The sequence below is a fragment of the Podarcis filfolensis genome (genome assembly GCF_964270895.1).
Source record: "Podarcis filfolensis genome assembly, chromosome: 7".
NCBI lineage: Eukaryota > Metazoa > Chordata > Lepidosauria > Squamata > Lacertidae > Podarcis > Podarcis filfolensis.
The window spans coordinates 25,659,347-25,686,265 of NC_139603.1; the positions used below are offsets into that span (position 1 = coordinate 25,659,347).

A 26,919-nucleotide genomic window follows, 5' to 3' on the forward strand; every position below is an offset into this window, starting at 1 on the left:
CGCCGCCGGAGCACAATTTCTGTTCTCATCCTGAAGCAAAGTTCTTAACCCGAGGTACTATTTCTGGGTTAGCAGAGTCTGTAACCTGAAGCGTATGTAACCTGAAGCGTATGTAACCCGATGTACCGCTGTATGCTATTGAAAAACGTTTGCGCCCAACCCCCTGTCAGGAAGAAATTCCTAATAAGCACATTCCCATGCATGTGCATCTTGTCTCTGATGTGGGTGAATAATTCTAGGAACAGGTAGGTTGCCGTGTTGGTCTGATGCAGTCGAAATAAAAATTTAAAAAATAAAATAAATTGTCCAGTAGCACCTTATAGACCAACTAAGTTTGTTCCTGTATAAGCTACCGTGTGCCTGAAGAAGTGTGCATGCACACGAAAGCTTATACCAGAACAAACTTAGTTGGTCTATAAGGTGCCACTGGACAATTTTTTAAATTTTTATTTTGAATGCTAGGCACAGACCGCATTAGCGGTATGCTACCTCCAGAATCAGAAACAGCAAGTCTCTGAATGCCAGTGACTGGGAAACAACAGTGGGTAAGAGCTGCATTCCCATAACACACCCAATTATCTGTTTTCGTAATTATTGAACCACCCGCTGCATGGATCCCTCCACCCCTCCTTCCCAGAGAAGGATCCTCAACACAACAGGATATCTGTTCATTCCCCAAGGAATTGGTCCCTTGTAAAGGAATGTTTCCATCTCCTCCCCTGAGACTCATGCTTCCTCACAGCAGGTGAATTACCACCTTAGGATAAAGCTGATGCTATTCTAGGCTGCATCAGCAGAACTATAGATTCCAGGTCAAGGGAAGTCACAGTCCCACTCAATTCTGCTTTGGCCAGACCACAGCTGGAATACTGTGTCCGGTTCTGGGCACCACAATTTAAAAAGGATATTGACAAATTGGAACATGGGCAGAGGAGGGTGACCGAGGGTCTGGAAACTAATAATAATAATAATAATAATAATAATAATAATAATAATAATAATTTATTATTTATACCCCGCCCATCTGGCTGGGCCTCCCCAGCCACTCTGGGCGGCTTCCATAAAAACCAAAAATACAATAAAATATCACACGTTAAAAACTTCCCTGAACAGGGCTGCCTTAAGATGTCTTCTGAATGTCAGGTAGTTGTTTATCGCTTTGACATCTGCTGGAAGGGCGTTCCACAGGGCGGGCGCCACTACCGAGAAGGCCCTCTGCCTGGTTCCCTGTAGCTTTGCTTCTCGCAATGAGGGAACCGCCAGAAGGCCCTCGGCGCTGGACCTCAGCGTCCGGGCAGAATGATGGGGGTGGAGACGCTCCTTCAGGTATACTGGACCGAGGCCGTTTAGGGCTTTAAAGGTCAGCACCAACACTTTGAATTGTGCTCGGAAACGTACTGGGAGCCAATGTAGGTCTTTCAAGACCGGTGTTATATGGTCTCGGCGGCCGCCCCCAGTCACCAGTCTAGCTGCCGCATTCTGGATTAGTTGTAGCCTTATGAGAAACAGTTGAGGGAGTTGAGTATATTTAGCCTGCAAAAGAGGAGACTGATACACTAGCCATCTTAAAATATCCATGGAAGATGTGTTTTCTCCTGCTCTGGAAGGGTAAGAGCCAAACCAATAGCTTCAGGTTACAAGGAAGGCGATTCCAACTCAGCTCCAGGAAGACCTTTCTGACAGTAAGAGCTGTTTGACAGTGGATCCTTGGGAGGTTGTGGACTCCTTCATCAGATGTTTTTTTTTTAGCAGAGGTTGGATGGCAATCTCATGGATGCTTTAGTCAAAACAAAAAAATTTTTTTCCTTCCAGTAGCACCTTAAAGACCAACTAAGTTAGTTCTTGCTATGAGCTTTCGTGTGCATGCACACTTCTTCAGATACACTGAAACAGAAGTTGCCAGATCCTTCTATATAGTGAGAAGGTGGGGAGGGGTATTACTCAGAAGGGTGGTGGGAATGGGTGGTTGGCAGATAGCTGTGATGAGCCTGTTGACGACTCTTAACGACTGCAATAGGTCTTACAGGAAAAAGCAAGGGGTGAGAAGGTGAAAAATGGCTTTGTCATGTATAATGAGATAAGAATCCAATGTCTTTGTTCAGACCAGGTCTCTCCATGGTTTTAAGTTTGGTAATGAGTTGCAATTCAGCAGCTTCTCTTTCCAGTCTATTTCTGAAATTCCTTTGTAGTAATACAGCTACTTTGAGATCTTGTATAGAATGTCCTGGGAGATTGAAGTGTTCTCCTACTGGTTTCTCTGTCTTGTGATTCTTGATGTCCGATTTATGTCCGTTTATTCTTTGGCGTAAGGTTTGGCCTGTTTGTCCAATATAGAGAGCTGAGGGACACTGTTGGCATTTGATGGCATATACAATGTTAGACGATGAGCAATTAAATAGTCCCGAGCAATTAAATAGCAATTAAATAGTCCCGAGCAATTAAATAGTACCTTCTCACTATATAGAAGGATCTGGCAACTTCTGTTTCAGTGTATCTGAAGAAGTGTGCATGCACACGAAAGCTCATACCAAGAACTAACTTAGTTGGTCTTTAAGGTGCTACTGGAAGGAAAAATTTTGTTTTGTTTTGACTATGGCAGACCAACACGGCTACCTATCTGTAAATGGATGCTTTAGTTGTGATTCCTGCTTTTCAGGGGGTTCCAGCTCTACAGTTCTATGATTCTAGGAGCAGGGCACATCTATAAGGCCCCTAAAGGCCTCATCCACCAACGTCTCTGCCTCTCTTAGTTTTTTTCCAGGTCAGCCTTCAACACAAGGGAACAAACATGTTCACAGCAGCGCATTGCACCCCAGAGGCACCCACAACCTCTGCCCAACAAGGGAGATAGTTCTACATGTGACGAAGAGTTCAAAACACTAGAAATCCTTCACACCCCTGCTGACATTCTGCCTGCAAAATTGTTTTTGTAGTTTTAAGTTACTTTACTAAGAGCTTGGGTTTTCTTTAGGTCAAGGAAAGGAGGGGTAGAGACCTCCTCATAAGGTCTGCTTAACACACCTTGACACTTGGTCAGCTGGGGCCGAGATGCTTCATCAGCTGGGGCTCCTTGAAGCTCATGGAATCGGCCTATACAGTATGTTGTTACCCAAAGTATCCTCCCCCTAGGAGCAGGTGGCGCTGTGGTCTAAACAACTGAGCCTCTTGGACTTGCTGATCAGAAGGTTGACAGTTCGAATCTGCAATGGTGGGGAGCTCTGTCCCAGCTCCTGCCAACCTAGCAGTTTGAAAGCACGCCAGCGCAAGTAGATAAATACGTAGGTACCGCTGCGGCAGGAAGGTAAACAGCGTTTCCATGCGCTCTGGCTTCTGTCACGGTGTTCCGTTGTGCCAGAAGCGATTTAGTCATGCCGGCCACATGACCTGGAAAGCTGTCTGTGGACAAACACTGGCTCCCTTGGCCTGAAAACGAGATGAGCACCACAACCCCATTTGACTGAACTTAACTGTCCTTTACCTTTAGCTTTTACCCCTCCCCCTAGAGAACCTCATACTTGCCCCATTCATAATATGTTAGACTAAGGGTGTGCGGATTGAGACTATGTTATGATTCTGTATGTTCCAACTCATTGTTCCAAAATAGGGAGTATGGTACAAGTGGCGGAGCTAGTCACTTGAGCATGCCGTGCACCTGGGGGTGGGGCGACCCACCCACACAGCTGCGTGATCTGCCCTGGGGGAATTTTGTCACCCACCTCTGGGATGATACCCAGGGCAGACCCCTACCGCACCCCCCTTCCTACGCCCCTGCACAGGACCCTTAATTCCAGCTTTCAGTTTTATGTAGGCTTAATGGGTGAGGACAGTTTAGTCCACAAAACTGTCTTGGCTTTCCTTGAGCACACATGCTGAAGACAAACACAAAGGGTGGAATTAACAGTAAAAAAAAAAAAAAGTATTGTTTAAACAGTAACTTACCTATAAATTTGTTTGCTCTGACTCCAGCAAAAATCTGCCGACAGGGAGCAAATAGCTAGCCTGTGCAGCTTTTAAATACGTGCTGAAACCTTTTCTTCTAACAGGTGTATGTAGTCTATTAAGAAAACATCCTTCCCAAACAACTCACGATTTGCAAAGCAGAGGACTTAGAAGTCACATTACAAGCTAAGACGACTAAACTACAACAACAAGATGCATGATTGCTAGATGCCTTGCAGGCACAGTGATAACTAACCAATACAAATTTGGTTCTCGGAAATAGCTAGTTTAAAAAGACCAGGCATAGGCAAACTCGGCCCTCCAGATGTTTTGGGACTACAATTCCCATCATCCCTGACCACTGGTCCTGTTAGCTAGGGATCATGGGAGTTGTAGTCCCAAAACATCTGGAGGGCCGAGTTTGCCTATGCCCGAAAAGACTGACAGATGATGTCCAGAGGACAAAGTAGGAAAGACAAATTTACTTCTGGCTGGCTTGATTTCATAATGAAAGCTGGTGTCTTGAAACATGAACAAGTCCTTCCTATGTACTGTCTGGTTAATTAGCTGTAATTATCGATGTAACAATATCTCCACTTGTCTCGTGTATTGTATCCTTCTTATGCGTAAGACAGTAAGAAAAGCAATTGTCATCTTAACCCCAATACCATTATTCATAATAGGAAAAACCACTACCACTTACCTGTTCTGGGAAAGCTCAGATGAGTGAGGCTACCATATCACACCCCTTCATGGATTCGCCTTGTCATGGCGAAGTGGCTTGAATAACTCCAAGAAGCTCTGAGCTATGCCGTGCAGGGCCACCCAAGACGGACAGGTCATTGCTGAGAGTTTAGACTAACTGTGATCCACCTGGAGAAGGAACTGGCAATCCACTCCAGTATTTTGCCAAAAAAACTCCATGGACATAAAAAAGGAAAATATTTGAGAAGAAAGTGAGAGTTTCCAAGGCATGCTCTGGTTCATGGGGTCACGGAGAGTCGAACACAGCTAAGACGACTAAACAACAACCATGTCACAGCTGCATGGATGCTTTGGGTTTTAAAAATCTTTCACGTTTTGTATTTGATCAAAAGCTTTGTATCCAAAAGTCAATACTTTGGATAATGTGTTACTCACACGCTCCCTGTTGGGTTATATATGCAAGATAACTGACTGTTTATTTTGTTTATGGTGATTTTTTTAAAAAAGAAAAGAATACATCCTTCCACAAGGGTTAACTGAGGTCTGATGTTAAGCTTTGAATGGTTTTTACTGTGTAGTTTTGTGTTTTTATTGCTGCAAGCCACGTTGATATATTTTTAATTACACAGCAGTGTACACACACATACAAAAGGTGGCCCTGAAAGAGCAATTAAACATACCTAGGCTATTTCTGAAGCTGTTTCCTCCTTCCCTTTCTAGTATTGCATTTCCTCTACCCCAAATTCCTGCTGCCACACCTGCCAGGGTGAAGCCACCCCATTCCCTCAGTGGCCTTTGCCAGCCCTCCAGCACCTGAGATACAGCTCAGCCTTCCCAGGTCTCTGGAGAGAGCGATGCTTGCTCCCCAGACCAACCCCAACCACTTAACAGTTTGCCGACCCACAGCTGCTTTCTCCCACAGGGCTACTTAAGCAGTGACCAGCTACAAGGACTTTTATTTCTGTCACCCAGTCAGGTAAGTGCCGTAAACAGAGACGCCGTGCGATTCTTCTGCGCCACACAAATCCAGCGCCGGATCAAACCCTGTGGAGGCCCCAGGGCAGTCAAAATCTCAGGGACTCCCTCGCAAATTATCTCCTAATACTTGATTGCAATGTTCTTTTGAGATCAAATCAATAATGCTTTATTTTTTGTTGTGGGGCCCCGAAAAGGCGTAGGGTCTGGGCGCCTGCTCTGCCTGTTTGGTAATCCAGCACTGCACCAGTCAATGCTGCCGTCATAGCGAGCAAAACTGCAGCAAGGCACTCATCTGTTAGAAGGGTTGGCGCAACACTGATGCTGAAATCCAGCACCACCTGAGCTCTGTGAGTGCGGCTTTCTCCCGATTGAAGTGCAGAGTGTTTGAGGACCAGGACATTCACAGGGAAACCAAAATGCTTGTTTACAAAGCTATTGTACTACCGACCTTACTGTATGCTTGTGAAACATGGACCACTTATAAAAGCCATCTCAATCTCCAACTCCTCGAAAGATTCCATCAACGGTGTCTCTGAAATTTTTTACACTTGGGAAGACAGGCAAACTAATACCAGTGTACTGGAAGAAGCAAAGATCACCAGTGTTGAAGCAATGATTCTTCAACATCGACTTCGTTGGACTGGTCATGTTGTGCGGATGCCTGATTATTGTCTTCCAAAGCAACTACGTTATTCTGAACTTAAAAATGGAAAGTGTAATGCCGGTGGTCAACAAAAGAGGTTTAAAGACTATCTCAAGACAATTTTTTTAAAAATGTGGTATAAGCACCAACAATTGGGAAACACTTGCCTGCGAGTGCTCCAATTGAAGAACAGCCTTTACCAAAGGTGCCATGGGCTTTGAAAACACTCAAACTCAGGATGCAAGGGAGAAATGTGCTAAGAGGAAGGCACGCTTGGCAAATCCACACCGTGATCAACTCCCACCCGAAAACCAATGTCCCCACTGTGGAAGGACGTGTGGATCCAGAATTGGCCTCCACAGTCACTTACGGACTCATTATTAAAACCATGTTTATTGAAGACAATCTTACTCGGCTACGAGTGATTGCCAAAGAAGAAGAAGAAGTTTGACTGTTCTTGTGCGACCAACCTGAGGAAATATTTCGTATTCTTCTTTGGTGGCCCAATCGGCTTCTAAATCTGGTCCGCGGACGATCCGGGAATCGGCATGTTTTTACATGAGTAGAATGTGTCCTTTTATTTAAAATGCATCTCTGGGTTATTTGTGAGGCCTGCCTGGTGTTTTTACATGAGGAGAATGTGTGCTTTTATTTAAAATGCATCTCTGGGTTGTTTGTGGGGCATAGGAATTCGTTCATATTTTCCCAAAAAAATATAGTCCATTTCCCCATCGCCATTGGTCTGAGGGACGATGGACTGGCCCATGGCTGAAAAAGGTTGCTGACCCCTGTCCTAAGTGGTCACAGTAGAATTTTGGGAATTTATTAACTTTTAACAGAATTTGGAGAGGGGCCCCTTCTTAGGAATAGGAAGCAGCACAAACACCAAGTTGCTTCCCTGAGGTGTTACTGCATGCAGCTGTGGTATGTGAATGTCTCAAGTGCACGTGCAAAGCTCTTAATTGCATTGGTGAGGGAAAGGCTTTGCCCATCAAATGATGGTGCTTAGACACGGACATCACAGTTGCACAGGATCGCCCCATAGCCAAGCGACTCTGTGTGAGAGATTATTATACATGAACCTCTGGACTGCCAGTATTTTTCAGGAGGGATTCAAGAGCAGACTGAGAAAATTAGGTCTGCACAGCTAAATTAGTTTAAAGCACTCTGTCTACCCTAGTGCAACAGAGCCACTTTTAAAAAGAATTTGTGTGCAATGGGGAAATGACATTGAAAAGTGTAGCATGAACAAAGGATTAATGGAATCCCTGTAAACTGATCAAGATGAATGGAACAGAATGAATGTTCAATAAAGACCAGATTTAGTATGAAAATGCTGGCTGCATTAAGATAAATTCAACAGAGCAAATAATTTATGATGGATGTTAGTAGTGGAAAACCAATTGGAATAGTTATTGTAAAATATGCAGGGATGTACTGTAAGATATGCAAAATGAACCATGGAAACAGAAGAAGGGAAGTCATTGGCTATGTTAAAGTATGTAAAATGTTTGTTGAAAATTGTAAAACAGACAATTTAATAAAAATTATATATATCAAAAAGATTTAGTGTAACCACCACATAAACTTTATGCACCCTTTGTGTTTTTGTCAATAGTCATATGTAATAACAACATAACAGAAGTTTTCATTTGATTTCAATCTTTCAGAATTTCATCATGGATGAACTGGCTAATGCAAACACACATTTTGCCCTTGATCTCTTCCAAAAGTTCAATGAATCCAATCCAACAGGCAACATCTTCTTTTCACCCTTTAGCATATCTATTGCCCTAGCTATGGTTTTCCTGGGGACCAAAGGCAACACAGCAGCACAACTCTCAAAGGTCAGCAAAGCTTTTATTTCTATTTTTTGTGTGACAGCTGTTATACGGATTTCTGGCTATTTTGTTAAGAAGGTTTGATTAGAAATCATTTAAAACCCTTTACATTTACAATATCCCACATAGAAGGAGAAGGTTTTGTTTGGACTCAGATGCGTATCAGAAGATATCAAAAAATATTAATAATAAATAATAATAGGGGGGCCACCAGGGGGCGCATTGGAAGATGGCCGACAATAACATCTCTCCGACCCACACGAGGTAATTAAGAGGCTGTGAAAGGAGTATGCAGCCTCCCTGCCCCCCCAAGGGAATGGGGGGGACTGCCTTGCCAGCGGTGTCCATAATTCACCCCCAGATTCGAAAGAAGGGGGTGTGGGCACTTGGCACGAAGCCCTCGAGTGAGGCCCGGCTCTCCCGGATGCTGTCTCTAATTTGCGCACTGGTTCGCATTAGCTCGGAATATATAATTGGAAATATATAATTGGAAAGAAGCTAATGCACATACATCAAGGGAAGATCGGGAGTAAAGACTGCTGATTAATGGATCTCTGTGAGCGGAGTGACGGGCTGAACAATAAATCAAGTGAAGAATCACCATTAAAAGACTGGTACGTTGGAGTGAAACGGAAAGGGGGGCGGAGGAAAAAACTTTTCTTTTTTTTATCTTATGTGAGTATCAATAACTCTCCCCTCCAGAAAGAAGAATCATTGCAAATTATTAATCACAAGCAGGAGATCAAGAACTGTGTGGAAATGATCAAAGAGAGGATTGGTAGAAACACCGGGGAATGGAAAGTTTTATGACGCAGTTACAAATGGTGTTTCGCTAAGACAGGCTTGCCTATAGAAAGATGAGGGGGAGGAGAATCAGGGTTATCGGAATGTGAATGTATGGTTATCAGTATGTGATCTTGAACTGGTAGAGCCCCCGGAGATATTTGGCAAGCCTGGGGAAATTAACGGACAGACGGAGGGAATGTTCGGAGGTGTGGATATGGCGTCTGTTCTTTATGTGATATGATTTTTGGAGAGTGTAAAACCCACACAGAGGATGTTTGTTTTCAACCCGCTTGTGAAGATTATCAGAGATCGCAAAGAAAGGAATATTTGATAACAACAAGAAGATGAGGAAAGTAACAAAGAGACTATGTGGACAGAACTGGATAGAACTGTTTAATTAAAGCAGCAACATGAGAGATGTTTGGTCCCCTTTCGGAGCTTGATGTATGGGTACCCCCAACAAAAATTTAAAAATCTGGCTGTATAATTTGGAATTAATGTGATTTGGAATTAATGTGATTTGATTGGCCTGATAATAATAATAATAATAATAATAATAATAATAATAATAAAAAAAACTGGGCTTAGGGTGGCTAACAACAAATTTAAAACATTTAATTGTAATACAACATAGAAGCAGCATAAAATACAGTATAAAACATGAATAACAACAAAATTAAAGTTCAAAAATCAATTTGGGGAAAATTCATCCAATAAGCATTAGATAGTCACCAGGGCTAGCTGGCTGAATTAGTCCTACTTGGGCCAGCGAGGGGGCCAGGGGAGAATTAGCTGTGGGGTCTCAAAGTGGGTAATCTTCATAAAAGGGGAGGGGGAGGGAAGAGAAGGGAAATAAAAGATCAGGCTGAATTCAGATTAAAGGCCAGGTGGAATAGCTCTGTCTTACAGGCCCGTCGGAAGAAGGTTAAATCCTGTAGGGCCCTAGTCTCATGGAACAGAGCATTCCATCAGGTCAGAGCCATCACTGAAAAGGCCCTGGCCCTGGTGGAGAATAGTCTGACTTCCTTAGGGCCCGGGACCTCTAAACTATGGTTATTCATGGACCTTAAAGTCCTCTGTGGGGCACACCAGGAGAGGCAGTCCCGTAAATACGAGGGCCCTAAGCCACAAAGGGCTTTAAAGGTCAAAACCAGCACCTTGAATCTGACCCTATACTCCACTAGGAGCCAGTGCAACTGGTAAAGCACTGGGTGAATATGCTCCTATGGCAGGGATCCCGTGAGGAGCCTCGCTGCAGCATTCTGCACCCGCTGGAGTTTGTGGGACAGTTTCAAGGGCAGCCCCGCGTAGAGCGAATTACAGTAGTCAAGCCTGGAGGTGACCGTTGCATGGATCACTGTGGCCAGATCAAAGCCTGGGCGGAGTTTGCGACCTGGCTTGCAGGCCATCTTTCCGCCCCTCCCCAGGTAGCCAATCAGCTGCTGGCTGGGGGGCGGAGCCAGGGCCAGGTAGGGCAGGCTCCAGCCGACCATCATTACCAAAATCTTATAAACAGGTCCAATAAATAACAATTCTGTCATAAGATAAGCGAGGAAAACGACAGTAACTAAAATTAATATTAATGAATTAATTAAACCCCACTGCAGCCATGGCCTCCCCCAATTCCTCTCACTACCAAGGAAATGTAACAAGCGAATTGAAAGAGAACTTACCCAGATGACACTGACACAAAACTCCACATGTACACTATAAAAAAAAAGAATGTTTCGTCACCACCCTTTCTCTCCCTCCACTTCTTCCCCAAGCTTATACTGCGCTCAACGCTAATGTCTCATAACAAATGTAACTGATCTGTAAAAAAAAAAGACTTTACTTTTGTAAACCAAGAAAAACTTTAATAAAAAAATATTTTAATTAATTAATTAATTAATTAATTCTGGCTTAACCAAACACTTACGTAAAAACAAAACAACGCATTCAAATAGATAAAACAGCAGCAGTTTTCATTTATTTCAGAATATTTGCCCCATTTATTTGTAACTATAGTTAACATTTCCCCTCTATCCACTCCCTGTCAGGGAAACAATATGTGATTTTTAATTTTTTCTATTCCTAGCCCCCCAAAGCCGCTTTGAATAAGACCATGGCTTATAACCCTTAAAAGCTTTTGGAGAGTCCCCAGTTTTTCCTCTTGTATCTCTGTTAGTAAAAGTTCCATACAGCCCCCTCCCCTTTTAAAAGAACTCTAAATGCAGTAATCCTTTCTCTGACAATGATTCTGCCACATGGCAACTGTACTGCACTCTCTGTGTGTTGATGGACAACATACTGTTGTTTGTTTCCTTGTTTTAGTTTCCCCCCCGATACTTAGAATCATGGAATTGTGGAGTTGGAAGGGACATTCCAACTGCTTTAAGTGCAGGAATGGCCTTCCTTGGTTCTTATAGGCTTTTGAAGGAATGAGGTCCATTCTGGATATGGATTAATTTGGGGAAATTATTCAATCTTTATTCATCACAGCATGCTGCTGATTCAGCTCCAGTAATTTGTTTGTTATACTCAAACCTCATAAGGTTTTTCCCCCCCAGCTAGCCTCTTCTTATAGAGACTAATTTGTTTGACATCTGCTTCAAGAAGTGTTCAATGAGGGCCACAACCCCAGAGTTGGCCATGACTGGACCTAATGGTCAGGGGTCCCTTTACCTTTTTAAATGGGTAATTGGTCCCCATCTCTGTTCTGCACACATGCAAACACAGACAGCATCCTGAGCACAGCCTGCTACCAGGGCATACCATGAGACAGACAGACAGACAGACAGACAGACAGACAGACAGACAGACAGATGGTAGATGATAGATGGTAGATGATAGACAGACAGACAGACACACACACACACACACAGATCCCAAGGACCGCGGAAGCTTGTCTAAGGCAGCGAATTCCACAAAAGCACTTTACCCCTTCCCTGACAGTTAAATTTATTATTGCTATATTTTTACTATCCATTTGCTTTCTTTTCATGATACCCAAAACCAGCTGCCTGAAGGGCTGCCTCGTTCTACCCAGTGACAGAGTTGGATCTGTTGGGGCCCCAAGACATACCACCAACCCTGTAGTGTGAAAGAAGCTTGTTTTCGCACACCCACTTCTTGCAGGTTAAGGGATTTGGCTACCTTTCTCAGGGGCCATTAAAGTGTTTCAGCTCAGCTGAAAGTCTGAAAAGAAGAAGCAGCCCGCAATTAAGCTGCACTGGAGCTCCATCTACTGCCTGTTGCTCGCAATAAAATTCAAACATGCTCACTATTGCAAGCACCGAAGTCTTACTGACAGCTTGCTCCATGGCTGTGAGAGTTTTTGGAGCATTGTAGTGTTTAGTTGCCCAGGTTAAAACACACACACATATTTTAGTTGCTAGCCTCATTCATCATATTTTATTGTGGTTGATGCAGCATTAAACTCTTATTTCTTGCATTTTTAGCTTCCTTTCCCTACAACGAATCCCAAGCAGGTCACATGGTTATCTTGTCACAACAGTCCTGTGAAGTAGGATGCATTGAGAAACAGTGACGAAGTTTGGGTTATCCAGCGTGATTTATATCTAATTGGGGATTTAAACTCTGTTTTCCTGAGTCCTAGCCCAACCCTCAATTGCAGGAATGGTAAAACTTGTGACTCTCTACTTGTTGTTGTTGTTTAGTCGTTTAGTCGTATCCGACTCTTCATGACCCCATGGACCAGAGCATGCCAGGCACTCCTGTCTTCCACTGCCTCCCACAGTTTGGTCAAACTCATGCTTTGAGGACACTGTCCAACCATCTCATCCTCTGTCATCCCCTTCTCCTTGTGCCCTCCATCTTTCCCAACATCAGGGTCCTTTCCAGGGAGTCTTCTCATGAGGTGGCCAAAGTATTGGAGTCTCAGGTTCACAATCTGTCCTTCCAGTGAGCACTCAGGGCTGATTTCCTTCAGAATGGAGAGGTTTGATCTTCTTGCAGTCCATGGGACTCTCAAGAGTCTCCTCCAGGACCATAATTCAAAAGCATCAATTCTTCGGCAATCAGCCTTCTTTATGGTCCAGCTCTCACTTCCATACATCACTACTGGGAAAACCATAGCTTTAACTATACGGACCTTTGTTGGCAAGGTGATGGACTTTCTACTAGTTGGATTCAATTCCCCTGGCAATTGGGCCCTAGTCACTGTGCTAGCTTTTTGTTCATCCGAGTTCCAATTTCCATGGCTCATACAGCTTCTGTCAAAGAAGCACTATCACGTTTCTGCAAACATATTTGCCTTGTTACACATTTGAGTCTGGCACCTTGCAAATCCGGCTTAGCTTAATGCGTTGTGCCAAGAAATTCTGTGGAACGCGTGATTGGGACATGCGACAGGTCACCTAGATGACATTTGGAGACTGCCTAGGTTCAATACATGTTTTGTTTTATTGCAAGGGGGGAGGGAAAGTAGGAGAAAAAGCTTCAGGGGCTGAAGAAAAGTGTAACACAAAACGATGCATTTTGGAGTAATCCGTTAGTGACAGTTCTCACCCAATGCACGATCTGCTCTAGAAGATCACTTGCAATGGTCAGAATCTATGACAGGGCCGTGTACACATTACTGACTTAAAATACAGCTAAGCAATTAGTTTTCTCACTTTGGATTGAAGCTGCTTTGGGAGGGGGAAATTCATCAAAATACAGTTCTACGTAAGAAATGACAGGGTAGGTATGAATTATGACCACTGCCATGTGTACTCTGCTTCCTAGGTAAGGTAGGCTAAAGGTAAATGACCCCTGGATGGTTAGGTCCAGTCAAAGGCAACTATGGGTTGCGGCAGTCATCTCGCTTCAGGCCAAGGGAGCCGGTGTTTGTCCACAGACAGCTTTCTGGGTCATGTGGCCAGCATGACTAAACTGCTTCTGGTGCAATGGGAGACCGTGACGGAAACCAGAGCACACGGAAACGCCGTTTACCTTCCTGCCACATTGGTACCTATTAATCTACTTCGACTGATGTGCTTCCGAACTGCTAGGTTGGCAGGAGCTGGGACAGAGCAACGGGAGCTCAACCCATCGCAGGGATTCGAACCAACAATCTTCTGAAAAGCAAGCCACCTATGTCCCTAAACCAGTGCTGGGGGTGTACTGGATGCAGGGTAAATGCAGGACTGTGTACATAGCCCAAGTGGACATCTGGTGATTGCCTGGGATAGTATCAAACAATATATCCTCTCCTGCATCCCTGAACATTCCCACAATACGTGTTGGAGGAGAGAGGCAAAGCTGGGGTACAAGCCCAAGGAATGGCATGAACACTCCTTCTGTGTCTGTTTTAAGGCCTTCGTGGCATAGGTTGTTAAGTCCCTGTTAGGCTTGCTAAATTGTCAGAAAAATGCAGCCGTTTTTATGCCATTAAGAGCAGATCAATGTGCAGAAAGCCACAGGTGAAACTTTTCACATGAATAGCTAAAAGATGAACACGTGCAACTGACTGAAGACAAACGACTTGGTTGGAAAAACGATCGTGGCTGGTTGAAGAGTTGTGATACTGCAGAGGGTGGCTGAAGTGATGCAGAATTTTCAAGAGCTGGGATCATGTGATTCAGAATAGAAGGCCAAAATAAGGGTTTAAAGAAGCAGAGAGGGATTACGTGCTGCTGTGAAAGCAACATTGGTTGGGATCTGGGTTAGTAATCCATATTTAAACCAAATGATTTTTCTATCTTTGAACCACATTTAAATAGTATTTAAAGCTTTTATATGCTTATACAAACATGGGTGGTTTTATTGTGTTCTAGCTTGGTTAGTAAATTCAAAGTGAAGGACACTATTGTCCTTCAGCACAATAGCTCATAGGATCACAGATTAAGCAAAGCAGTCTTTTAGTTTGAAATGAAATTAACAAACCTTGACTGAGCCTTTCTCTGATTCTACAATTTCTTAGTTATCCAAACTTATCAGCCTGTTTCCCCTTAAACATATTGGTGGCATCCGATTGCATCTGTCCACATGCAGAACAGACTTTTCCTCATGGAATGGGGCTTCCTGTTCCTCTTCTCCCAGCTGCAACCACCCCCCATGCATCCTCCAAATCTGTTCCTGATAGTTGGGGGATCCTCTGGAGCTGGGGCTGTGTGTGTGTGTGTGTGTGTGTGTGAGAGAGAGAGAGAGAGAGAGAGAGAGAGAGATCTCCTATTGTACAATGCTGGATATCACACAATGGAAAGACAAGAGTCTAGTACAATGTCTGTGAATGCTTAAGGTGACCTTTTAAACCCGGAATGGAAGTTGGGTAATACACCTTCCACTACCATGGTGCCCTCCAGATGTTTCAGGCTTTCCCCAGGCTGAAGATGGCTGAACTAACATAACCACCTTTTGGGAGTAAAACAGCAGAACCCTGAACATTAACAGCTCACTTGCTGCGAGTTCCTAGAGGCAAGGATGAAACCAGCTGCCATTGCTCCGTCGCTTTTTGACAGCGCATACCATTAAATAAATAAATAAATCTTGATGAGGCAAGTTATGAGGACGACATTTAGCCATTTGACACAAAGTTTGCTGAAATCGGATATGATACGGGCACACTCTGTAACCTCCCATTTTTATTCGCGCTGGAAGAAAACAACATGACCGGCCAAAGTTCAAGTGTGTCCTCAGAGGAATTAAAAAGGGCTAAAAATGAGGCGGCGAGAGGTCAAGTTACTAGCAGCAGAATGCTACATACCTGGGTTAAGCCGTGGCGCATGCTCAGTGAGAGTGCGTTGTTTTCCAGATGCTTAATAGTGCAAGCAGGCCAAATTGAGTATCCATGAAATTTAGATGGCTTGGCTCCTTATACACCACACTGACTTCTGGGTGCTTACCAGAAAGTTGACGTCTCCTTCCTGAATCTAAGTTTGGCTTAAAGGGAAACAACTGAAGTTTATATGATGTCACACGTTACATTTCTGTTTTGTAAGTGGTTGTAGGCCTGGGACCACTGTGTGGCCAGAAGGAGCTCTAGTAATGTTAAGAAATTATAAAATATCAGCTTAAACCCTCAGAAAGGAAAAAGGTTCGCTGGGGATGTCATTTGTCTGCAGTGCAGAATTTTGGCGCAGATATATTTCGGTTCCTCGGTGGCAGCTTCGGGGCTGCAGAACTGATTAAGCACACAATGAAGGCTATGCAAACAATTTGTACATTATCTCCCCCTTTTGTGTAATTTTAACTTTTTTCAACATAATCTGGAGGCAATTTTTAACACAAACCATCACCATGGAAGCACATAGTGATGAGCAGACTACCATGATTTCTGTAGTAATTATGCTGGATTGGGTGATATATTTAGCATGCAGAGCCCAGTTTAAGAAGTGACAAAAAACAGGCATGCCAGTCCACACAAATCTGTGATCTCTGCCACTTCTTGCAATTGAATGACGTGGCTTCAAGATTCGACCCACAGAGAACACCTTTCGGTTTGCCAATAGATCTGGCTAGAGGAACCAGCCCAACAACAAATGTGGGAAGAAATGATGCAGTTGGCCGCAGAAGATGCTACAGGATTCCAGTCTGTCAGCTCTTGGTAGGGGTCCATCCACTGTGGCTTATATCTCAAGTCATCTTCCCTTCCTCAGATGCCAATCTCTCCAGCACACGGTTATCCCATCTCCTGTTCCTGCTTGAAGTAAGAGTACAATGAACTAGCTTGCTAAAGCAGCCTTTCCCAGACCTCCAGATGTTCAGGACTACAACTGGACTCCTTTGAGAGGATGGGCAGTGTATAAATTTAACAACAGCCATCAGCGCAGCAAGCCTCTTGAGGGGTCCCTGGTTCGCAAAGGCTACCTTAAATCATTTTCAAAAAACAGAAAATAGTAGGTGTTTTCCAAAACTAAAAAGGCATTTTCGGGAGATCTCTGAGATCCAGCTACAGTGGTACCTCAGGTTACATACGCTTCAGGTTACATACATTTCAGGTTACATACTCCGCTAACCCAGAAATAGTGCTTCAGGTTAAGAACTTTGCTTCAGGTTGAGAACAGAAATCGTGCTCTGGAGGCACGGCAGCAGCAGGCGGCCCCATTAGCTAAAGTGGTGCTTCAGGTTAAGAACAGTTTCAGGTTAAGTACGGACCTCCGGAACGAAGTACTTAACCCGAGGTACCATTGTACTGTGCATTCACCCCCCCTCAAAAGCCCCTTTATTAAAATATTTATACCCCATTTTATGCCGCTAAGGGAAACATGGAGGCAGCTAATAAGTGTTTCAAGCCATCTACCAATAAAAGGACGCAGGAATTATTTAAAGAAGAAAAATAGTAATGTTAAACAAATCTGTATTAAATCAGCTAAAAATGAAACACACACAGGAACCCAGAGGGGACACTCTGAGTGGACAAAGTAAGGAAAAATATCCTGCCTTTTCACTGAAAATAGATGTTTTAATTTACTCTTGGACTGTGGCCTTTGTTTTTTTGTGTAAGATTTTAGTGGCCATTGGCTATGACGAAAATCTGACTGAGTGACTGACATACTGCTTTATTGGGACTCCTTGTTCATTATTCTGAACATGCATTATAAATGGAAGTAAACGCAGATCAGTAATTCTTACAGAGACAGAATGAGCAGCCCCCATTCCAGGACATGATTATTCTGCTGCATCAAAAATATACTCTCCAATGAAAGACACAGCAAGAGTTTTCCCTAACCTTTCCCTCCTTTCCCCCAAAAGCAGATGCTGACTGGAAAGAAGCCAAGACAGAGCAGTAAATCATGCAGAGAGAGAATGGCCAGCCTCCTCCACCTTCCACATGAATGCTTTGGCCTTCACTATTGAGTTTGGGAATTACTGATGTATAGCACAGAACAGGGCCACAGCAATCCAACGCAACAGGTGTACGAGACTGAAATCTGCCAAGCATCCATAAAGCTATGGAAAATGAATTCGCCCCAACCTCATGTGGAGTTTCGGCTGGCAACAGAATGGCACTCGCTCAGAGGCAAGAGGCATAAGTGGGAAGCAGAATAGCTAAAATAGTGTTAAGAACCACACCACCATAAACTGATCTTGACTTTCAACAAAACAGACACTAAGAAAGTTTTAAATCAACCTTTATTTACAAAATTTCACAGTATCAAAAATAATCTGACAAGTCTGTTAAATTCCTGTCATATTACTTTTTCTATATCAAGGTGGAAATGCAGAATTTTTATTCTTTTAATCTAGTCCTTTTTCAGTTTCGAGCAAGCCCACGGCATGAAGCAGGCCCTTTTAAAGTGATTTAAGTGATTTAACTGGGAGCATTCAGTATACAACAAGTGCCTAACCTAGGCTAGATTGTGTCCCAAATGTTTTCTTTTAAAAAATAATGACCATTGCCTGACCTAGATATGTTTTCTTTTGTCCAATGATTTCAGTTGATCTTAAAACATGTACAACTGTAGACCAGATTGTGGACATCTATTTTCTACACAAAGTCCATAACTTCTGATATATTTTACCTCACAAAACCATAATTCTGTGCCTGGATAACATGGCAGAGTTAAAACAGAAATTATTGCAAAATTAAACTTAAGTGTGCATGTGTGTGTGTGGCAGGAGAAAGCTGGCCACCACATTGCACGTAGGGTCATCACATTCTTTGTTGTGTAAAAAAATCGACCCCTTTCAGTTCTTTGGGCAGGTAATCCTGCTCCACAGGTTCCTTATACATTGGGTTATATTTATAACCTTTGCCATAGCCTATGTCTTTCATGAGCCTGGTTGGTGCGTTCCTCAAGTGCAAAGGGACAGGTGGAAGAGGTCCCTGGTGGTTTCTCAGACATGCCTTGACGTTGTTGTAAGCGCCATACACTTCTATAGACTTTGGTGCTCTGGCAAAATAGACCACGCATTGCGCCAGTAAGACCTGTACAACGAAAGAGAAAATAGAAAAATAGACTGAAATAATACGAAGCGCTTTCAGAACGCTTGCTACTGAGGCCGCCAGGTATCTTTTCTAATAAAGAGAAGAACATAACATATAAGAAGACTCCTGTTGAATTGGCCTCTGCTAGTCTGACACCCTGTTTCCCAGAGTGAAGTTCAGCAAGGCCCAAGTTTTCCCACATCCAGTTTTATAGTGTCACTCACAGTGTGCAGCTGACAATGGGTCACGTGAACACAGTGATACTGAAACGATAATGAATTGAAAACTCATTTTATTTTTATTCACTCATTTCTAAACCACACACTCATACAAATGTACACTAGTGATCAAAATTGTGGAAACCTTTTGGAAAAAGTGTATTTCTGAGGTTTGGTGGTTCATAATACCTGACTGAATCTCTAAACAGTCATGCTCACTGGCTACATTCAACTGAAGGAAACCTACTGCATCTCAACCTAAGCAAGTTGTGCTTCCTTTTTCTGGTTATCTGGCTATAACTTTTGATAGATAATTTGACAGATAACTGAACAAACTTTGTTGCATTGCATTCTTCATTAAATTATCTTTCCATTGATACATAATTTTATGGTATTACTCCAAAAAAGTGGTGTTATGAGTCATCAAACCTCAGAGATACACTTTCCCCAAAAGGTTTCCACAATTCTGGCCATTAGTGTATGTGCCTGTACAAAAATCTCAAATTAAACCCAGAACAACAAACACAAAGATCAAAATGCACTGAAGAAACTGGAGTACAAAATGGGTCATGTGACAAGAGAAACTAAAAAAGGCGAAGCGTTTTTGTAAGGCTTTCTGAGATAAACAGATTTAAAACTCGTTACAGATGGTGCCAAATTGATTTCATTAGCTAGAGAGTTGCCTAAGCCCACTACACAAAATGCACAATTTCTTGTAGAGGACAATCTGACACTGGGACCTTGCTTCTGTGGTGGATCGCAAAGACTGAGCAGTGATATAAGGAATAAGGTGATCTTTTTAAGTCCGCTGCTTCCAGGTTGTTTTGGGTTTTTATATATTCAGAGAATAGGAAAACCTTAAAGTTGGCCCGTAGCCCTGCAGCTCCCTCGACAGAGGTTTTATTAACTAGTCGGTAAAAAGGTAAAGGTTAAGGACCCCTGACAGTTAAGTCCATTCGCGGACGACTCTGGGGTTGCGGCGCTCATCTCGCTTTATTGGCCGAGGGAGCCAGCGTACAGCTTCCGGGTCATGTGGCCAGCATGACTAAGCCACTTCTGGTGAACCAGAGCAGTGCACGGAAATGCCGTTTACCTTCCCGCCAGAGCGGTACCTATTTATCTACTTGCACTTTGACGTGCTTTCGAACTGCTAGGTTGGCAGGAGCTGGGACCGACCTTCTGATCGGCAAGCCCTAGGCTCTGTGGTTTAACCCACAGCGCCACCCGCGTCCCTAACTAGTCGGTAGCCAATGCCTAATTACAACCAGACTGATAAAACAGAAGAAACTGAAAGTGGCAGGTGAGAGTAACATATACACAACTTTTATCTGTATGCCTCCTTTTCAGTTCAAACCATGCTAAAGGTGGCTTGCAACATGAAAAAACCACGTAACTGCAACATGACAAAAGTACTAATAAACAACCAAACCGAACAATTTTCATACAAATCACAAGATCTAAAATAAAGACACAAAAGATTAAAATCAAGAGCAACAGCCTCCACTAAGAAATACACCAGCCTAAGAGTCTGTTCAGCGGTCTCAGTTTTTGTAGCTGGAGTCAGTCTGCATCCCTCCCTCCCAGACCAGGTGGGAAAAGGCCTGCAAAGCAGGGAGCATGTCTTCCAGGATTCACAGGCAACATTTAGTGGTTGAGATGCTGACAATTATAGAAGTAAATTTATACCAACTTTACCTCACACTCTGGCATTCCAATGAAGTGGCAGCCTTGATAAGCAGCCACCGCTTGGGTTAACGCCAAGGGATCAGCCAATCCTACAACCAAAAATTACATTTAAGAAAGCACATCATAGTCAGCAATGTAATACTCCATACAGTGCCCATCTTATTCCTTAAGCCAACTGTCATGTCAGGGCTGTTGTCAGGGGGCTGGCGCTGTCGGGAGAGGGCCCATTACAAACTCTTGGAACCCACTGGACCCTCTCTGTTGCTATCTGTTCACTTGTGCCCTCCAAGCAAGCTAGGCAAAAAGAAGCAAAATTCTCCGAGCCCTCTTTGCCTGGATAGCTACACAGTTTGGGGCCAAGAGAGCGAGCAAGTAGTGATAGCAGTGAGGAAGAGGTGAATGCACTCAATTGGGGTCCACTCTTCATAAAAGTAAAGGGACCCCTGACCGTTAGGTCCAGTCGCGGACGACTCTGGGGTTGCAGCGCTCATCTCACTTTATTGGCCGAGGGAGCCGGTGTACAGCTTCCGGGTCATGTGGCCAGCATGACTAAGCTGCTTCTGATGAGCCAGAGCAGCGCACGGAAACGCCATTTACCTTCCCGCCGGAGCGGTACCTATTTATCTACTTGCACTTTGACGTGCTTTAGAACTGCTAGGTGGGCAGGAGCAGGGACCGAGCAACGGGAGCTCACCCCGTCACGGGGATTCGAACCGCCGACCTTCTGATCGGCAATCCCTAGGTTCTGTGTTTTAGACCACAGCGCCACCCGTGTCCACTCTACATAGAGCCTCCCAAATCTTGCTTACAAGCCAGTCAGCAGAGGCTTGCCCAGCCACGGCTAGAAGGACCTTCCAATGTCAAGTAAGCGAGAGTTGACTCTGTTCCTTGCCACCCTCTCCCAAGGGCGTACTAAAATGAACTCTTTTATAGCAGGGCTGGGGCACCAGTGGACCACAACTCCCAACATCTCTGAAAACACAGCTCCACACAGCAGTATCTAAAAAGCAAATAAGACAATAAAACTAGTCTGCTTTAAGTAACTCACCTATGTCTTCACTTGCAAACCTTACCAACCTTCTTGCTACGTAGAGTGGATCCTCACCGCCTTCCAGCATTCGGGCAAGCCAGTAAAGAGAGGCATTTTCATCAGAGCCTCGCATAGATTTATGGAGGGCAGAGATGCAGTTGTAATGCTCTTCTCCTATTCAGAAAAATAATTACATAGATAAAAATCACACCCTCCACAACAAACTTGGTCATTCAGTGCAACTGACTGGCAGTACATGATTTTGAGCTCCTTGGAAGAAAAAGGTAGGATATAAACAAACAAACAAACAATTTATCTGGTTTTTATCCTTTTTTTTTTAACTGAGTACTTGTACACCACCTAGAAAATACTGTAATGAAGCAGTATATAAATTGCCAGAAAAAAACATTCAAGACAGTCGGAAGGGAATACAGACGATAGGGTCCAGTTAATGCTTTGAATAAATTGCTATAAGCAGCATTGATGACCACTAGTTTAGATGTCTTTTGAAACGGTTATTTAAATTCACAGCATACAGATCTATCAATGGCCACTAGCTTTGACACCTACATGCAGCCCCCAAGTCCAAAATCAGGAAGTTTCCAATTACCAAATGCCCGGAGCAAGCCCTGTTTGTAAGAGGGGATAAGACTACAGAGCAAGACAGACCCTTGGTCTGATCGAGGTCTAATTTGTTCATTCTGTAAGTCTTTGTAGGTTTCACGCGCAATTGTAATCATTTCAGTTACAAGCAGAATGTTTCAAAATTTCCTGTTCATTCAGATGTACAGTGGTACCTCGGGTTAAGTACTTAATTCATTCCGGAGGTCCGTACTTAACCTGAAACTGTTCTTAACCTGAAGCACCACTTTAGCTAATGAGGCCTCCTGCTGCCGCTGCACGATTTCTGTTCTCATCCTGAAGCAAAGTTCTTAACCTGAAGCACTATTTCTGGGTTAGCAGAGTCTGTAACCTGAAGCGTATGTAACCTGAAGCGTATGTAACCTGAAGCGTATGTAACCTGAGGTATCACTGCACATCTTTATCACAAAGCACTGGATGTGTCTTTAAACATAAATATAAGTAAGTAAGTAATTATTCAATACAACGGTGTGAAGTTGTACCGCTATGCACTTTCCACACAGCCCCAAACTGCTGCCCAATGCATGGAATGATTATCAGGTGTTCTGTTATATAGACTAGAAGCAACGCATAACAGTATGGGATCTGTACCCTCCTGCCTTAGAATTTAATGGCGGAACCACTTGTATCTTCATTAGCAAAGGCGTAAGCCTGAATCCCTCTGAAGTGGGATTTCCCTATCCGCTTGCCTCCAGGGTGGTCTCTTTCTACGACACACAAGGCCAGCAGACAGCTATTTTTAATAGCGCTCCACACAAAAAGCCCACTGGTATGCCATCGTTATCAGGCCAATATAAACAGCGTGTCTGTGCTCTGTCACAGCATTCAGGCTTTCAACTCGAGCAGGCGGCAATAAACCAAGCAGCTGGGAGTCTCATCGCAGTCCTGGGAATGGCGTCGCCTGGTCTCTTAAAACCAAGATGGCCTTTAAATGTTGAGAAAGGCAGTGTGACCTGTCCCCCCCCCACCTTCTTCTCCCCCAGCTGGCATTCTTTCATGCGGTGTTTCTAAGCTGCTTGAAATATTCATTGAGCATGCTCAGTACTCGCTGAGCTATTTGTTGGAAGGGTGGGGTTTCCTTTACATTTTAGCAGTGGTGGGTGGAAAAGACAGACCGGCAAGCCCAGCTATATTAAAATATTGGATCTCTCCTTTGATTTCTATGGGCAGCAATCTGGGGACATTTAAAATAGCTTCTCCATGAACCAGGAAATGAGAATCATTGTACAGCACCGAGCTTCTATTTGCATTCCACTTTCCCAGTTCCTTGAGTGTTCACTGCACACTGCATTTGTTGTATTTTATTTTATTTTATAATCTGGGAGCCTCATATTATGAGGAGGAAGGTACCAAGCTCAAACAGCTGCATGTAGTCACTTCTGACCTAAAAGGAAGTCGTATGAAAAGCTTAGTTTCCTGACGTTACAGTGATGAACATGTGTGACCCATATTGTGATGGGGATAGTAGTTACTACAGTGGTACCTCTGGATGCGAACGGGATCCGTTCCGGAGCCCCGTTCTCATCCTGAAGCGAACGCAACCCACGTCCGCGCGTACCGCGATTCGCCGCTTCCGCACGTGACGTCATTTTGAGCGTCTGCGCACGCGGCAAAACCCGGAAGTAACGTGCTCCGTTACTTCCGGGTCGCTGCAGAGCGCAACCCAAAAAGGCTTAACCTGAAGCGACTTCAACCCGAGGTATGGCTGTATGAAGAAAATGTACCTGGGACTTCAAAACGATTTTGATAAAAGTCCCTCACCAAAGAACCCTGAATAAACTTAGCTGTTGTGGGACAAAAGGATGGGCCACTTTATGGCCTGGTAAATGTTTAAAAATCAGGAAGCAGAAAGAAGGAGAAGAGTAGCAGAAAGCACTCACAATGAATGGGTGTAAAAAGTGAGTTGTCCAAGGGTAGGAATTAGGTCGCGTTGTGCCAATATGTTCAGGTAAGTGCGCTACTTCACTTCACTTGTGAAGTCTTCTGTACTTATCTTAAACTCCTAAAAGTGCACATATGAACCCATGCTAATATGAGGAGTGACTGAATCTTCATGCCAGCAAGGACTATACCCAAGTATAACCTGGAAACGAGACCAAACACCACATAATCTAATGTCTGCTCTCAGCCACTGTAAGACAGTCCACTGGCCAAGTCCTATAAGATTGTGCATCACTGTTTATGATGGGCAGAAGCTGGAATCATAATTATCATGGTTAACAACTAGGGAGAGAAAGATGGCAGCTTTCCTTGTACTTTTCTTGCCATCCTCCCGGCAATCACCGTCACAGTCATATTTTATATAAAGTTTAGAAAAGAACCTTCTCTCATCAAAATATTTTAGAAATAGTTTGCTTTGTATCACTAAGCAAACATATTTTACTGGTCAGGAAATGGATAAAAATGCCACTTCCGGCAACGGAACGAAGCTCAGAGTTGAGAATACATGAACAGCATTCATTCAAAGACTATTTAAATACTAGCACGTAACTGGTTAAATACAAAGAGACAAGCCTAATCCTCAAAGTGCAATCTCCAATTCCGATCTCCGCCGCAAAGACAGACAGAAATGGCCAGCGTTTGTGACACGTCATGGTGCCAAGTCACGAATTTAGCAAGAGCTGGTATCAAATTAGGGATCCTCGCATGCGGTTATATGCAGGTGCTCTGACATAAGCAAATTGCAAAATTCATTTCCTTAAAAAGGAGTGCCAAAAATAAATCAAATAATTGAAAATTTCAACTAAGTATTGGTGTGAATGTCAATACTGAGGAGCGGCAGGGATTGCATTTAAATGATACTGTGTTTTTTGGAAGAAAAAGCCATGAAAGCTCTAACACATCCTGCCAACAGCAAAGTATTAAGTATATAAATGAGAGATTTTTAGTAAATGTGAAGCACCATTCCACAAATCATGGTGGACTAATGCCCATGCTTGGGGTTAGCGATTTCCCTAGGTCTCCTCCAGTTCTGAAGGCCAGAGTTTAAAGAACATTGCTGTGGCTCTTTAAACAGTTTACATCATACAATAAAACCATATCCATATATTGTGTCAGGTTTATTCCTGCTTTAACAATAATGATGGCACGTAACTGAAGCCTAGAATGGTAAACACTGCTGTTTTAGAGTCCTGTGTCTGGCCTTCATCCCTTTTGCTGAAGATGGTATCAAGAGTACGTAATGAGGCCCAAAGTCTGCAAACCAACAGAATCAGAATGACGACATCAGCTGCAGCTGTGTCCTTGCTACATCTCTGAATGTACCCCAGTGCCAAGAATTCTCTGCACAAAGCAAAATAGCAGAAGGCCAGTTGATCCCTTCTTCTCCCCAACATTATTGATTTCAATGCATAGACATCTCACCCAGATGGGAAAGATTCAGACATGCAACACCCCAACCCACGCAGCTTGACATGGCCCCATCCAGGAAAATCCTTATCAATTGAGTCTGCTGGTTGTACAAACCGCAATTGACGCAAGGTAATATCACTAAGGCAACTATCCGTAAACAAACAATAAACGTCCATAAAAATGGCACAAGTAGTTTCTTTCCCAAATAGGTTTTATCTTAAACCATAGCAAACGCAGTAAATAAAGAGTTCACTTGTAATGTTATCAGTAGTTCAGTGCTCATTTCTTCTCTTTCCAAAATAGATTTTTTTCTTGAACAATTGCAAAGGGGCACTTGTGATATACCAGTGGTTGAGAGCTGGAATGTCATTCTGGTAATCTGACATTTTGTCGCTAAAGAGCTTACGTCTTCGAGCTTGGTAGTAAATCATGTACAAAAGAAGACCGTATGCAAACGACTTAAATCTGTCCCCATCTGCATGTTTCCATCAGGAGGAACAGAGAAAGAGGACAATGTCCTTGAGCAAACTATTATCTTGTGTTGATTGCAGTAGTCATTGTATCACCACCCTGTTCATTGTTTTATAGTTGTACAAACTGGCACTTAGAGGTTTCCCAGTAAAATAAAACAAAATGTGTATTTCTTTTGCAGGGAGAATCCAAATACCATGGAAGGGGAAGTGTGTACGCACACAGCCAAAATCTTCGCATTGCCATATTCTTCCGTGTATAACATGCCCCCGTGTATAAGATGTCCCCTATTTTGGGGACTCCAAATTAAGAAAATGGGGGGAGCTTACCAAGAGTTGTTAAGCTGTTTTGGGGGGAAATCCCCAGAGTTGTTCAGCTTTGGGGTGTGCGTGTGCTGAATATCGCTCACCCGCATGATCGCACGCATTGCCAAAGGCACCAATCGTATGCCCCCTCACCGCCACCAGACACAATTCACCCGTCCAATTGCCACAGCAGCAGCCAATAGACAGCAGCCATTGCCACAGCCACCACTCAAATGCCCAATCAACACTGAGAATCTCCTGATTGTGGCTGCAACCAATTGCCCATCCCCCCAATGCACTACCCATGTATAAGACAAGCCTCATTTATAAAGTTATTTTTTAAAGAAAAAACCCTTGTCTTATACACCGAAAAGTACGGTACAGTGGTACCTCGGGTTACATACGCTTCAGGTTACATACGCTTCAGGTAACAGACTCCGCAAACCCAGAAATAATGCTTCAGGTTAAGAA

At 43.5% G+C, this 26,919-nt stretch overlaps 1 protein-coding gene across 3 annotated transcripts in view; it reads right to left on the reverse strand.

Moving 5' to 3' along the window:
- The window catches only part of WRNIP1 (WRN helicase interacting protein 1), a 64,038-nt gene that overhangs the window by 3,958 nt on the left and 33,161 nt on the right, over nucleotides 1-26,919 (reverse strand). Inside the window, exons 5-7 of one of the 3 annotated variants that reach the window (XM_083623903.1) lie at nucleotides 21,698-21,853; nucleotides 20,659-20,738; nucleotides 17,932-18,745 (exon numbers count right to left, since the gene is read on the reverse strand). In XM_083623903.1, the coding sequence (XP_083480029.1) occupies nucleotides 18,470-18,745; nucleotides 20,659-20,738; nucleotides 21,698-21,853 (512 nt within the window). In that variant the 3' untranslated portion in view covers nucleotides 17,932-18,469. Of the gene's footprint in view, nucleotides 1-17,931; nucleotides 18,746-20,658; nucleotides 21,071-21,363; nucleotides 21,854-26,919 lie in introns of those variants that run through there. The other 2 variants (XR_014550601.1, XR_014550600.1) reach the window with 2 other exon arrangements.